Source organism: Sciurus carolinensis, chromosome 2, assembly GCF_902686445.1.
Source record: "Sciurus carolinensis chromosome 2, mSciCar1.2, whole genome shotgun sequence".
Taxonomy (NCBI): Eukaryota; Metazoa; Chordata; class Mammalia; order Rodentia; family Sciuridae; genus Sciurus; species Sciurus carolinensis.
Window position 1 is genome coordinate 97829682 of NC_062214.1, and position 15457 is coordinate 97845138.

Genomic DNA, 15457 nt, shown 5'->3' on the forward strand with positions numbered 1-15457 from the left:
TTTGATATTATGTAAATATAACCATTGTGCACATATTTATAAATTAGTCATTAAACAAAAGGAAAAATTGCATAACTTTTTGTAAGTGGAGCTCCACGATAATGAACAAATACCAAAGCTCCGACTTAATCTGTTTAGGAATTTAAAATATAACTACTTAAACTTTTATATGATCTAATCAAAAGGCAGGTTTGAAATACAACACTAAGAAAACTTAAAACTATTTTGGGTTGCTGGCCTTTGTCCTAATGATTGTTATTCATCCCTAAAAAGAAAAATATTTATCTATTAAAAAGCACAATTAGGAGGCCACGGCGGGTGGGGCCTCCGCCATCGCCTCCGCTTTGGACTTGCGGGGAGATGGTGGCCTCGGAGGGGGTTGGAGAGGTTATGCAGGGTGGCAAGCCGAGTTAGTCAGAGCAGCCCTCACCCCAGCCGCACCCACCGCCACCCCAGCAGCAGCAAGAAAAAGGGATGGCGGCCAAGGCAGGAGGAGCAGTGGGGTCCCCTATGTCCTGTACAGGGACACAGCAGAATGGGCTGATATAGATCCAGTACCACAGAATGATGGTCCTAATATAGTGGTCCAGATCATCTCTAGTGAAAATTTTAGAGATGTTCATGATTATTTCCCGGCTGTTCTACAGCGTGATGAAAGAAGTGAAGGAGCTTTTAATTTTAAGCTCACCCAGGATGCTATTGAGCTAAATGCAGCCGATTATACAGTGTGGCATTTTCAGAGAGTCTCTTAAAGTCACTTCAAAAGGATGGACATGAGAAAATGAACCACATCACTGCAATAATTGAGGAACAGCCCCACTATCAAGTTTGGCACCATAGGTGAGTATTAGTAGTTTAGCTAAAAGATCCATCTCAGGAGCTTGAGTTTATAGCTGATATTCCTAACCAGGATGCAAAGAATTATCATGTTTGGCAGCATCAACAGTGGGTCATTCAGGAATTTAAACTTTGGGATAATGAGTTGCAATATGTAGACCAACTTCTAAAAGAGGATGTGAGAAATAACTCTGTCTGCAACCAAAGATACTTTGTCATTTCTAATACCACTGGCTACAGTAATGGTGCTGTATTGGAAAGAGAAGTTCAGTACACTCTGGAAATAATAAAACTTGTACCACCTAATGAAAATGCATGGAAATATTTGAAAGGGATTTTGCAGGATCATGGTCTTTCCAAATATCCCAATCTGTTAAATCAATTACTTGATTTACAACCAAGTCACAGTTCCCCCAACCTAATTGCCTTTCTTGTGGATATCTATGAAGATATGCTAGAAAAACAATGTAACAACAAAGAGGACATTCTTAATAAAGCATTAGAGTTATGTGAAATCCTAGCTAAAGGACACTGTAAGAAAGGAATATAGGAGATCTATTGGAAGATCCCTCCAAAGCAAACCCAGCAGAGAAAACAACCTCTCAACAAATGTACATCAATGATAGCAACAATGGAATGCTTTTATTTTTTAAGGGATTCTAATGAGGAGTTTGAAAATAGAGCAATCATTCCCTTACCTGTGGCCTAAATATGCATTGCACAGGTATTGCTTCTTAACAGGAACTAAGTGTGATGTTCTTTGGGTGCTATTGCTATTCAGACTAGCTCTAAGAAATTTGATTATTTTTAAATAAAGGAATGGGGGGGGGGAGTCCTGTAAAGGGTCTTTTCTCCCTTTACAAAAACTACTACTTTTATAGTCTTACCAACATGTAATCTAATCCCTTAGCATCACCTCTTCCCTAAAGGATTTATATCAGTGATGACTGCAGATAACTTGTATGTAATGGTTTTGAGGTAACTTAAATTTTGATTCAGTAAGCAGGGAATACAGCTGTTACATTAGAGCTGCTATGCTACACTCTCAGTGTCTTACTATCACTGTAACCAACTAATGCTAAAAGAATGGTTTTATAATAAAATTACAGATGTAGTTAAAAACAAAAAAAAGCACAATTAGAGCATCTTTTATTAACTTCTGAAATTTTCTCATTCAACTTTGGCTAAAGACAATCTATTTGAGAGAAGGAAAGAAATCGCTGGTGAAAAGGGTGAACTGCAGTTTGATAACAGAGATGCCATGGAGCAATGGTTAGTCTAGATCAGCCTGTCAAGATATTTATTTTTTCCAGCGAGTTGTTAATCAGGGAAGTAGAAGACTGTGGCTAAGATTTTAATTTCCTTTTCTTCTCATGCTGCAGAATTAGCTTTCAAGTGCAGGGGAGCAGGGGAGGAGCTAGAAATAAGCCCACGAATACCGGGGGGTTCCACCTTATTTTTAAATTCTTCACAGCCCAGCCACGGTGCCTCCAATCCACACACCATTTATCCTCTATCTTGGCGGCCTGGCCCTGAGGGACTCTGCCTGGGCAGAAACCAGGCATGCTCTCCAGGAGCAGGCGCATTCTGTGAGTTTTCCCGGTGTCACTGGGGAGTGTCCTTTCTGCTGTCTCCCATCCTCCCCGCCCAGGATCAGAAACCATGCCATTTCTGCAGCAGGAGAAGCTATGGTGGGAACACACATATTTAAACTACGAAACTTGCCAAGTAATTGCCAAGTAATTTTCCCTTGTTTTTGCTTAACATGTTGCCAGTAGACAAAGAGATCCTAGAAGATGGGCATTCCTGCCTATTAGTTCTAAAACTTTTAACAGCATTTCTAAGTCCGGTGATCAAATCTCCCGAAGTCCACAATCCAATGTCTTGGTCTGAATACAAGCAAGTCTCTATTAAAGTCCAAATTCTTTCTACATTTTCAGTTGCACTCCTAGGCATGTTAGCTGAAATACAACCTGCATGCAGTTTCCTGCCTAGTTTTTCCCAAGTAAGCAAACCAAGTGATTCTTCCTCAGAAAACTACAAACTTCTTGATTCCCCTCTAAGAATTGAGCAAGATGAGCTCATTTTACAGATTTTCCCCTCTGTTTCATGAGAATTTTTAAGATAGCTAAGTAAGATAGCTAAGTAAATTTCCCTCTCTGTAGAGAGCAAATTCCCTATGCTTAACATCACACTATGGAAGATTCCTCTCTCTTCCTCTCAATTAAGCTATTCATATGTGTGTGCTTACCATGAGAGAAGGTCAACACCCACCTGTAATCTAGCTCTTCTGGATTCCTCTCGAACAGTCCCTGTCCCGGCGCCAGCTGTTACCACACGTCCTGCGTGGCTGAGGAAAAGGGTTCCTGTCAGAGAGATGGGCTGGCTATAAACTAATTGCTAATAAATTTATTTATCATCAAGAAAAATAGGATGGGGAATCAGACCAGAGACCTCGCATCTTATAGAAGAAAAAGTAGGTCCAGAGCTTTAACATGTCGGCTTAGGACCAGAGTTCCTCAACAGGACTCCCATAGCACAAGAAATAAAAGCAAGAATCAATAACTGGGATAGATTCAAACTAAAAAGCTTTCTCTCAGCAAAGGAAACTATCAGCAATGCGAAGAGAGAGCCTACAGAGTGGGAGAAAATCTTTGCCAATCATACTTCAGATAGAGCACTAATCTCCAGAATCTATAAAGAACTCAAAAAACTCTACACCAAGAATGCAAATAATCCAATCGACAAATGGGCTAAGGAAATGGATAGACACTTCACAGAAGATCTACAAGCAATCAACAAATATATGGAAAAATGTTCAACATCTCTAGTAATAAGAGAAATGCAAATCAAAACCACCCTAAGATTCCATCTCACCCCAATTAGAATGGCGATTATCAAGAATACAAGCAACAATAGTGTTGGTGAGGATGTGGGAAAGAAGGTACACTCATACATTGCTGGTGGGGCTGCAAATTAGTGCAGCCCACTCTGGAAAGCAGTGTGGAGATTCCTTAGAAAACTTGGAATGGACCCACCATTTGACCCAGCTATCCCACTCCTTGGCCTATACCCAAAGGACTTAAAATCAGCATACTACAGAGATACAGCCACATCAATGTTCATAGCTGCTCAGTTCACAATAGCCAGATTGTGGAACCAACCTAGATGTCCTTCAGTTGATGAATGGATAAAGAAACTGTGGTATATATATATACAATGGAATATTACTCAGCCATAAAGAATGATAAAATTATGGCATTTGCAGGCAAATGGATGAAATTGGAGAATATCATGCTAAGTGAGATAAGCCAATCTCAAAAAACCAAAGGACGAATGATCTCCCTGATAAGTGGATGATGACACATAATGGGGGGTGGGAGGGGTTAGTGTTAGGGTTAGAGTTAGGGTTAGGGAGGGGGGCAAGAATGGAGGAAGGAAGGACTGTATAGAGGGAAAAGAGGGGTGGGTGGGAGGGGTGGGGGGAAGGGAAAAAATAACAGAATGAATCAAACAACATTACCCTATGTAAATTTATGATTACACAAATGGTATGCCTTTACGCCATGTACAAACAGAGAAACAACATGTATCCCATTTGTTTACAATTAAAAAATAAAAAAAGAAAAAAAAAAGAAAAGAAAAACAGAATGGGGTGGAGTTAAGCAAGTTATTTTGCTCTAGCGGGTCATTGACACATTCAGGGCCTGCAAACTTAAGCAGTGAACCAATCTGCAAAGAAATCACATACTCCAGGCAATCTGGAACAATATTTCATAATTGTCAGTTCCTGAGGGCCAGATTTCTGTGTCTAATGGTTCAACCAAGCCAAGTTTTATTTGCTGACCAAGGATGGCACCCCACAGGATTCAGTTTTGTTCTATTACATATGGATTTCCAGTTTTCCCAGCAGCATTTGTTGAACAGGCTATCTTTTCTCTAATGTTATGTTTATAGCACCTTTGTCTAGAATGAGATAAATATATTTATGTGGGTTTGTCTCTGTGTCTTCTATTCTGTACCATTGGTCTACATGTCTGTTTTTATGCCAATACCATACTGTTTTTGTCACTCTACCTCTGTAGTATAACTTAAGATCTGGTACCATGATGATGCCTATTACATCACCTTTGGTGCCAAGAATTGCTTTGGCTATTCTGGGACTTTTATTTTTCCAAATGAATTTCATAATTACTTTTTCTGTTTCTGTGGAGAACATCATTGGGATCTTTATAGGAATTGCATTAAATCTGATTCACACTTTTGGTAGTATGACCATTATGATAATATTGATTCTTTCTATCCAGGAACATGGGAGATCTTTCCATTTACTGAGGTGTTCTTCAATTTCTTTCTTTAGTGTTCTGTAGTTTTCATTATAGAGGTCTTTCACCCCTTTTTTAGATTGAGTCCCAAATATTTTATTTTGGGGGGGTTATTGTAAAGGGGATAATTTTTCTGAAAAATTTCTCTTTCAGTTGCTATCTCTTTGGTGTATAGAAATGCAATTGATTTACTGGTATTGATTTTAAACCCTGCTACTTTGCTGAATTCCTTTATAAGTTCTAGCGGCTTTCTGGTAGAGTTTTGTGGGTCTTATAAACATAGAATCATGTCATTGGCAAATAGGAATAGTTTGAGCTCTTCTTTTTCTATTCATATTCCTTTAATTTCTTTCTTTTGTCTGATTACTCTGACTAGGGTTTTGAGGATTATGTTGAATGGGAGTGGTGAAAAAGGGCATCTCTGTCTTGTTCCAGTTTTTAGAGCGAATGCTTTGAGTTTTTCTTCACTTAGAATGATGTTGACCTTGGGTTTAGCATGTATAGCTTTTACAATATTGAGGTATGTTCCTACCATCACTAGTTTTTCTAATGAATGGAGGCTGAATTTTGTCAAATGCTTTTTCTGCATCTATTGAGATAATCATGTGATTTTTGTCTTTCAGTCTATTGATGTGGTGAATTACGTTTATGGATTTCTGTATGTTAAACCAACCTTGCATCCCTGGGATGGACCCCACTTGATCATGGTGCACTATCTTTTTAACATGTTTTTGTATGTGCTTTGTTAGTATTTTATTGAGAATCCATCTGGTCCTGGGCTCTTCTTAATTGGTAAGCTTCTGATGGCTTGTTCAATTTCATTGCTTGAAATTGATCTATTTAAATGTTCTATGTCCCCTTGATTAAATTTGGGTAGTTCATATGTCTTCAGAAATGTGTCAATGTCTTTGAGATTTTCTATTTTATTGGAATAGATTTTCAAAGTAGCTTCTGATTATCATCTGTATTTCCAAGGTGTCCCTGGTGATATTTGAAAAAGGGACCCTTATAACTGTTGTTGGGAATATAAATTAGTAAAGTCACTATCCCGATTCTTAGTTTTTACCCCCCGAAAAAAAAAAAAAAAAAACCCTGAAGTCAATATACTGTAGAGATACATGCATACATGCTCTTATTGCAGCACAATTCACAATCATTAAGTTATGGAACCAGCCTAGGTGTCTACTGAAGATTAACATGTAAAGAAAATATGATATGTATACACACACAATGGAGTTTTATCAGTCATAAAGAAGAATGAAAGTATGCCATTTGCAGGGAAATAAATGGAACTGGAGAGCATCATGGTAAGTGAAAGAAGCCATATTCAGAAGGTCAAGCACTGAATATTTTCTCTTGTGTGTGGAAGCTAGAAAGAAAAAAGGAAGAACAGGGGAGTCTTATGAAAATGAAAGGAAGACTAGTAAGATTGGAAAGGGAATCAGAGGAGGGATGAGGGGAGAATAAGAAGAGATCCTGGGGAATGTAATTGATCAAAGTATGTTATATGCCAAAATGAAACCCACTACTCTGTAAATTATACATTAATAAAAATTATTCTTTGACAAATCTCATGTTTTTTGTAAATTAGGTAAATTTTACTTTTTAATTGACATAATACTTGAATTTATTTGTGAGATACACAACATGAGACTTTGATACATGTATATAATGTATAAAGATCACTTCAGGATAATTAGCATTTCCATGTCCTCGAATATTACCATATCTATGTGTTGAGAACCTTCAAACTCTTCTCCTCTAGTTATTATGAGATATGTTAATTGTTATAGACTATAGTTATCTTATTGTGCCAGAGACCATTAGAGCTAATTCCTTCAATTTAACTATATTTTGGTACCAGTTATCACAATCTCCTGTTTAACACAGTTCCCTTTTGGGGCCTCCTATGTCATTATCTTCTCCATCTCTTTTCAACAAAGTATGAAGACTTGTAGTTTCAACTAGCTTAAAATATGAGACACTTATAAAATCCTGAGGTATGCTTCAATATGACACCAAGTAAAATTTTTTTTCTAAAAATTCTTGTCACTGGCAAGTATATGCATAGGGGTTTTCCCCCTCAAATTAAGCAAATCATACAAATTATGGGCAAATTTAATTGATTATACAGATCAATGTACCATACAAAGCAATTAAAAATGGATAAAGGACTGGAGACATCATATTCAAATGACTAAAATTAAAGATTAAAAGATAGTCTTAAAGACTGACAGTTGTAAAAAGACATGTTATATACAGAGAAAGATAAAAATTAGACTATTCATCAGAAATTATGCAAGCAAGAAACAATAGAATAAAATAAAGCACTGATAGAAAAGAAAACCTTGTCAGACCAGAATTTTATTTCATGGAACTATATGAAGAAGAAATACTTTCAGACAAAAATTAAACAAAGATAATTCTTTACCCCCAAACCTGCACTACAAGAAGTTTATATTTCTTCAAAAAGAAGGAACCAGTATCAGACAGAAATTTGAATCTACCCAAAGAAATGAAACAAAAAGACATTTTCCCCTTATTTTAATTCTTTTAAAAGATAATCAGGCCATGTGCAGTGATGCACACCTGTAATCCCAGCAACTTGGGAGGCTGAGGCAGGAGGATCACAAGTTCAAAGCCAGCCTTAGCAACTAAGCAAGACCCTGTCTCCAAATAAAATACAAAATAAGGCTGGGTCTGTGGCTCAGTAGTTGAGTGCCCCTGAGTTCAATCCCTGGTACCAAAATAAATAAATAAAATACAATAAAAAATAACCAGTTGTTTAAAACAAAAACAGGTGCTGTATTTAGGTTTAAATACATGTAATGGTGAAATACATACAAAATAGAACAACAGATTGGAGGTAAGAATTGGGGGGATACAGTTATAACATTCTAATATTGCTTGTGCAGTGATACAGTTGTGTTTGACTGTAGATTCAATTAATTATGTATTGTAAATTCTAGGTCAAAAACTAAAAAATTAAAAAGAAGTATAAGGTAATCAAGAACAGATAAAATTGAATTACAAAAATAAGTTAAGAGCAGATACAAAAAGAGGAAAACAAAGAGCAAAGAACAAATTAAATAACAGACAACTAGCAAGATGGTGGATTTAAATTCGATCATATTAATATGTTAATTTAATGTAAAGGGTGTTAAAACACCATTATATTTTATTTTTTAAAAAAGCAAGACCTGGCCATTTGCCTGCCTCTCGCCTGTCCATCGCCTGCCTTACTCCTATCCATCACCCAACGCACAAGGTTCACCTCCCAATCGTCCGACAAGAGAACTAATCAACGACCGCCAGTGGAGCAGCAGCTGCCTGCTGTTGCCTGGAAGTTCACTGTCACAGTACCTGCAGGTTTGGTTACACATGGCTGCCGCCATTTTGAGACAACAGCCAGGCCTCATCGGACCCCTGGCCAGACTGACTGAGCCCCATCTCCAGGATCTCTCAGCCCAACAGATCACTCCCTGCCTCTGGGACCCCTACATCAACTGACTGCTCCCTGCCACCAGGACCTCCAGACCTGCGCTCTATCACCAGGAACCCAGACCAAGTGATTGCAACCAGCCTCCAGAATCCCACAATCACACCAAACACACCCGACTTCCAGGACCCCGGCCTGACCAACTGCATCCTGCCTCCAGGACCTCCTGCTGACCACGTCCACACCCTAAGTTGCAGCTTCCCATCTGCCAACACATTTCGAGCCAGAGAGACCATCTTGGAAAATCCTGGAAGCCCTAGCTCCGATCTTTAGGTGGGGCAAAACCTATCCTGAGATGCCTGCTGGAGACTTGAAGCTCATTGTAAGGTACTCTCATGCATCAGGCTACTGAACTCTGGGAGGTTTCATTACTATATGACTGTTATACTGTAGATTTTCCTTTTTCTCCTTATTGAAAAAGTTTAGGGCTGGGGAGATGGCTCAGCTGGTAGAGTGCCTGCCTCGCAAGCACAAGGCCCTGAGTTTGATCCCCAGTACCGCAAAAAAAAAAAAAAAAAAAAAAAAAAAAAAATCAAAAAAAAAAAAGAAAAGTTTAAGGTTTTATTTCTTTACTGTTCTTGCTCTCTTTTCCTTTTGTTTACCTGTTCCCTCAGAGTCTCTTTCTCCCTTTTTTGCATGCTAACATCCAATTTCTTTTGATTATACTCTCACCCTTTCTATTATCTAGAACTTCTGTATATTCTATTCTCATACCATTAACAGCCACATTCTACATCCCTCTGCATCCTCTTTGTCCTACATTTGAAATTGCAGACCTTATTGCAAATCTGTTTGTATTATTGAAGATAATAATTGAACTCATTCTGTTTATTGTGACAATTTTGTTATTGTCCTCATAGGGGCTATTTGGTCTAGGAATGCATAGTGTCTGAATTGGGCACTGCTAATATTGATCTCCCCTAAAAGAAAGGGTTTTGGAAACCTATAGGGCCACTATAAGCCTATAGGGAGAAATCTGTAATACCCCAGATCTGCACTGCTAGAGGGGAAGATACATGAACAACATGAAAAAACAAGGGAAGAAAATGATCCAAACAAATCTAGATTCTATATTAATAGAATCCAATGACAGTATGTTAGAAGAAATGTCAGAAAAGGACTTCAGATTATACATGATTAAGATGATTCATGAAGCAAAGGATGAGATAAGAGAGCAAATGCAGGCAATGAATGATAATACCAATAAACTGACAGAGCAACTGCAGGAAGCAAATGATCATTTCGACAAAGAGATAGAGATTCTCAAAAAAAAAAAAAAAAAAAAAAAAAAAAACAGAAATCCTTGAAATGAAGGAAACAATAAACCAAATAAAAAACTCAATAGAAAGCATCACCAAAAGACTAGACCACTTGGAAGATAGAACCTCAGACAATGAAGACAAAATATTTAATCTTGATAATAAAGTTGCCCAAAGAGAGAAGATGGTAAGAAATCATGAAAGAATCTCCAAGAACTATGGGACTTCATGAAAAGACCAAATTTAAGAATTATTGGGATTGAGGAAGGCACAGAGATACAAACCAAAGGAATGAACAACCTATTCAATGAAATAATATCAGAAAATTTCCCAAACCTGAAGAATGGAAAATGGAAAATCAAATACGAGAGGCTTACAGAACACCAAAGTCACAAAATCACAACAGATCCACACCAAGTCACATTATAATGAAAATGCTTAACATACAAAATAAAGATAGAATTTTGAAAGCCGTGAGAGAAAAGCATCAGATTACATATAGGGGGAGACCAATATGGATAGCAGCCGACTTCTCATCCCAGACTCTAAAAGCTAGAAGGGCCTGGAACAACATATTTCAAGCTCTGAAAGAACATGGTTGCCAACCAAGAATCCTATACCCAACAAAACTAACCTTCAGATTTGAAGATGAAATAAAATCCTTCCATGATAAACAAAAGTTAAAAGAATTTACAAATAGAAAGCCTGCACTACAGAATGTTCTCAACAAATATTCCATGAGGAGGAAATGAAAAACAACAATGTAGGTCAGCAAAGGAAGGAACTACGTTAGAGAAAAATCAAGCCAACTTAAAAACCAAAAATAAGTCAAATGACTGGGAATGCAAATCACATCTCAATAATAACCCTGAATGATATTGGGCCTAAACTCATCAATCAAAAGACATAGACTGAGGGAAGGCGAGAGGGCGGAGGTTGCGTGGTGCAGGCAGAGGCGGCAGCGGTGGCGGCGGCAGGAGGGGGGGTGGCGGGCAGGGGAGGAGGCAGAGGCGGCGCCGGGTCGCACGCGGCTCCAGGCGGGGCAGCCCAGGCGGCTGAGGGACGCAGCCAGACCTTGGCGGGACTGGGTTTCACGGCCTGGGCCCAGCGAGCGGGTGGACACGTCGCCGGAGCCTTGGGGGCACCCGGAGACACGGGCCCTCAGAGTATATGGATCCCATGGGAATGTCACAACTTTTTAACAGGAACAGCAGCACTGGAAAAACTACCTCATAGAAGGTTTGCCTGCAATGAGATTTCATTCTTCACACTTAAAGGACATCCTTTCTGAGCTGCTGTGAATGAATTTGGAATGATACTATATATTTTCAACTAATGGAGAACTAGCTGTGTCTTGAATAAGGATCGCTGCCCTGGACGACTTCAGAACATTGCTCACAATGTCATCAAACAGGAGTCAAAATCCCCATGGACTGAAGCAGATTGGCTGGGATGACCTCAGAGCTGGAATCCAGCAAGTGTACACCAGACAAAGCATGGCCAAGTCCAGATACATGGAACTCTACACTCACGTTTATAACTACTGTACTAGCGTGCACCAGTCAAACCAAGCACGGGGAGCTGGCGTCCCTCCTTCTAAATCGAAAAAGGGGCAGACACCTGGAGGGGCTCAGTTTGTTGGCCTGGAACTGTACAAACGACTTAAGGAATTTTTGAAGAATTACTTGACAAATCTTCTTAAGGATGGAGAAGACCTGATGGATGAGAGCATGCTGAAGTTCTACACTCAGCAATGGGAAGATTACCGATTTTCAAGCAAAGTGTTAAATGGAATCTGTGCCTACCTCAATAGACATTGGGTTCGCCGTGAATGTGATGAAGGACGAAAAGGAATATGTGAAATCTATTCACTTGCATTGGTGACTTGGAGAGATTGTCTGTTCAGGCCATTGAATAAACAGGTAACAAATGCTGTTTTAAAACTGATTGAAAAGGAAAGAAATGGTGAGACCATCAATACAAGACTGATTAGTGGAGTTGTACAGTCTTATGTGGAATTGGGGCTGAATGAAGATGATGCATTTGCAAAGGGCCCTACGTTAACAGTGTATAAAGAATCCTTTGAATCTCAATTTTTGGCTGACACAGAGAGAGATTTTATACCAGAGAGAGTACTGAATTCTTGCAGCAGAACCCAGTTACTGAATATATGAAAAAGGCAGAGGCTCGTCTGCTTGAGGAACAGCGAAGAGTTCAGGTCTATCTTCATGAAAGCACACAAGACGAGCTGGCCAGGAAATGTGAGCAGGTCCTCATCGAAAAGCACTTGGAAATTTTCCACACAGAGTTTCAGAATTTATTGGATGCTGACAAGAATGAAGATTTGGGACGTATGTATAATCTTGTGTCTAGAATCCAGGATGGCCTAGGAGAGTTGAAAAAGCTGCTGGAGACACACATTCATTCTTGCAGCAATTGAGAAGTGCGGTGAAGCTGCCTTAAATGACCCCAAAATGTATGTGCAGACAGTGCTGGACGTCCATAAAAAGTAAAATGCCCTGGTGATGTCGGCGTTCAACAACGACGCCGGCTTCGTGGCTGCGCTCGACAAGGCGTGTGGTCGTTTCATAAACAACAATGCGGTTACCAAAATGGCTCAGTCGTCCAGTAAATCCCCTGAGTTGCTGGCGCGATACTGTGACTCCTTGTTGAAGAAGAGTTCCAAGAACCCAGAAGAGGCGGAACTAGAAGACACACTCAATCAAGTGATGGTTGTCTTCAAGTACATAGAAGACAAGGATGTGTTCCAGAAGTTCTATGCAAAGATGCTGGCCAAGAGACTCGTGCATCAGAACAGCGCGAGCGACGATGCCGAAGGGAGCATGATCTCCGAACTGAAGCAAGCGTGCGGTTTTGAGTACACCTCCAAGCTTCAGCGGATGTTCCAGGACATTGGTGTGAGCAAAGATCTGAATGAGCAGTTCAAAAAGCACCTGACGAATTCAGAACCTCTGGACCTGGACTTCAGTATCCAAGTCCTGAGTTCCGGGTCGTGGCCCTTCCAGCAGTCCTGCACATTCGCCTTGCCCTCTGAGTTGGAACGAAGCTATCAGCGGTTCACAGCTTTCTACGCCAGCCACCACAGTGGCAGGAAATTGACATGGTTGTATCAGTTGTCCAAAGGAGAATTGGTAACTAACTGCTTCAAGAACAGGTACACTCTGCAGGCATCCACGTTCCAGATGGCCATTGTGTTCCAGTACAACACGGAGGACGCCTACACCGTGCAGCAGTTGACGGATAGCACGCAGATCAAAATGGACATTCTGGCACAGGTGCTGCAGATTTTATTGAAGTCGAAGTTACTGGTCCTGGAGGACGAAAACGCAAATGTTGACGAGGTGGAGTTGAAGCCGGACACCTTGATAAAGTTATACCTTGGCTATAAGAATAAGAAATTGAGGGTTAACATCAACGTGCCAATGAAAACTGAACAGAAGCAAGAACAAGAAACCACACACAAAAACATCGAGGAAGACCGCAAACTCCTGATTCAGGCGGCCATCATGAGGATCATGAAGATGAGGAAGGTCCTGAAGCACCAGCAGCTGCTCGGCGAGGTCCTCACTCAGCTGTCCTCCAGGTTCAAGCCTTGGGTCCCAGTGATCAAGAAATGCATTGACATTCTGATTGAGAAGGAATATTTGGAGCGAGTCGATGGTGAAAAGGACACCTACAGTTACTTGGCTTAACCCTTCTAGAAGGGTCTGCATGACCCGCAGCAAACGAATAGTTCTCATGGAGAGATGGAAACAAGTCAAGTTCATAGCAGCCAGCCTGCCGCCATTTGGACCTCCCTTTTTAAAACTGAGACCAAGACTCACATCATCTGGTCTCAGATTTATAGCAGAACTGCTCAGGACTGATACATTTCAAGTCTGTAAATACGGACACCAACGCCATTTAACCCAATTTAAGAACAGAGGGGGAACTGAACCTTTCATGCTGAGGACTGCATGCTACTGTGTTTAAATCCATACATTGGCTACCTGATTAGCAGCTGTCGTCCAAGGCAGCGCCTGTAATGTTGGCAGCACTTTGAGAGCAAGTCTGAATGGACCCACGTGTAATCTGCTATGAAAAACCATTTGTATAGTGTGTTTCATTTTTTAGTGTGTGAAAATAAAGAAAATTAAAGGATTTCAAAAAAAAAAAAAAAAGACATAGACTGGAAGAATGGATTAAAAAGAAAGACCCAACAATATGCTGCCTTCAAGAGACATCTCATAGAAAAAGACATTCACAGACTAAAGGTGAAAGGATGGGAAAAAACCTACCATGCACATGGACTCAGTAAAAAAGTTGGGGTTTCCATCCTTATATCAGATAAAGTGGACTTCAAGCCAAAGTTAGTCAGAAGGGATAAAGAAGGACATTTCATACTGCTTAAGGGAACCATAAATCAGGAAGACATAACGATAGTAAATATTTATGCCCCAAACAATGGTGCATCCCTGTACATCAAACAAAACCTTCTCATTTCAGGAATCACATAGACCACAACACAATAATTCTGGGTGACTTTAAGGCACCACTCTCACCACTAGATAGATCTTCCAAACAAAAACCAACCAAAGAAACCATAGAACTCAATAACACAATCAATAACCTAGACTTAATAGACATATATAGAATATTCCATCAATCAACAAGCGGACTCACTTTCTTCTCAGCAGCACACGGAACCTTCTTGAAAATAGACCAAATGTTATGCCACAAAGCAGCCCTTAGGAAATGAAAAAAAATAGAGATACTGCCTTGTGTTCTATCAGATCATAATAGACTAAGAATAGAAATCAATGACAAAATAAAAAAAGAAATTACTCCAACACCTGGAGACTAAATAATATGCTATTGAATGAAACATGGATAACAAAAAACATCAGGGAGGAGATAAAAAATTCTTAGAGGTCAATGAGAACAACAATACAACATATCAAAATCTCTGGGACACTATGAAAGCGGTACTAAGAGGAAAAGTCATTGCATGGAGTGCATTCCAGAAAAGAATGAAAAGTCAACAACTAAATGACCTAACATTACAGCTCAAAGCCCTAGAAAAGGAAGAACAGAATAACAGCAAAAGTAGTAGAAGACATAAATAATTAAAATCAGAGCTGAAATAAATGAAATTGAAACAAAAGAAACTGTTCAAAAAATTGACAAAACAAAAAGTTGGTTCTTTGAGAAAGTAAACAAAATAGACAAACCCTTAGCCACACTAACAAAGAGAAGGAGAGAAAAACTCAAATTACTAAAATTCGTGATGAAAAAGGAAATACCACAACAGACACCACTGAGATACAGAACATAATGAGAAACTACTTCGAAAATCTGTATTCCAACAAAATAGAAACTACCAAAGACATTGACAAATTTCTAGACACATATGCTCCTCCCAAACTGAACCAGGAGGACATACACAATTTAAACAGATCAATATCAAGCAATGAAATAGAAAAGCCATTAAAAACCTACCATCCAAGAAAAGCCCAGGACCAGACGGATTCTCAGCC

General features: G+C 39.5%; 1 protein-coding gene and 1 pseudogene across 1 annotated transcript; both read left to right on the plus strand.

The window, feature by feature from the left end:
* The first annotated feature begins 360 nt into the window (after positions 1-360).
* LOC124971043 (protein farnesyltransferase/geranylgeranyltransferase type-1 subunit alpha-like) lies at positions 361-1460 on the plus strand (annotated as a pseudogene).
* Positions 1461-11199: 9739 nt separating this feature from the next.
* LOC124977175 (cullin-1-like) lies at positions 11200-13715 on the plus strand. The gene is given in 3 exon segments (XM_047540523.1): positions 11200-12028; positions 12031-12344; positions 12346-13715. Coding segments are annotated over 3 exon segments (2310 nt in total). The 5' UTR covers positions 11200-11320; the 3' UTR covers positions 13634-13715.
* Positions 13716-15457: the final 1742 nt, after the last annotated feature.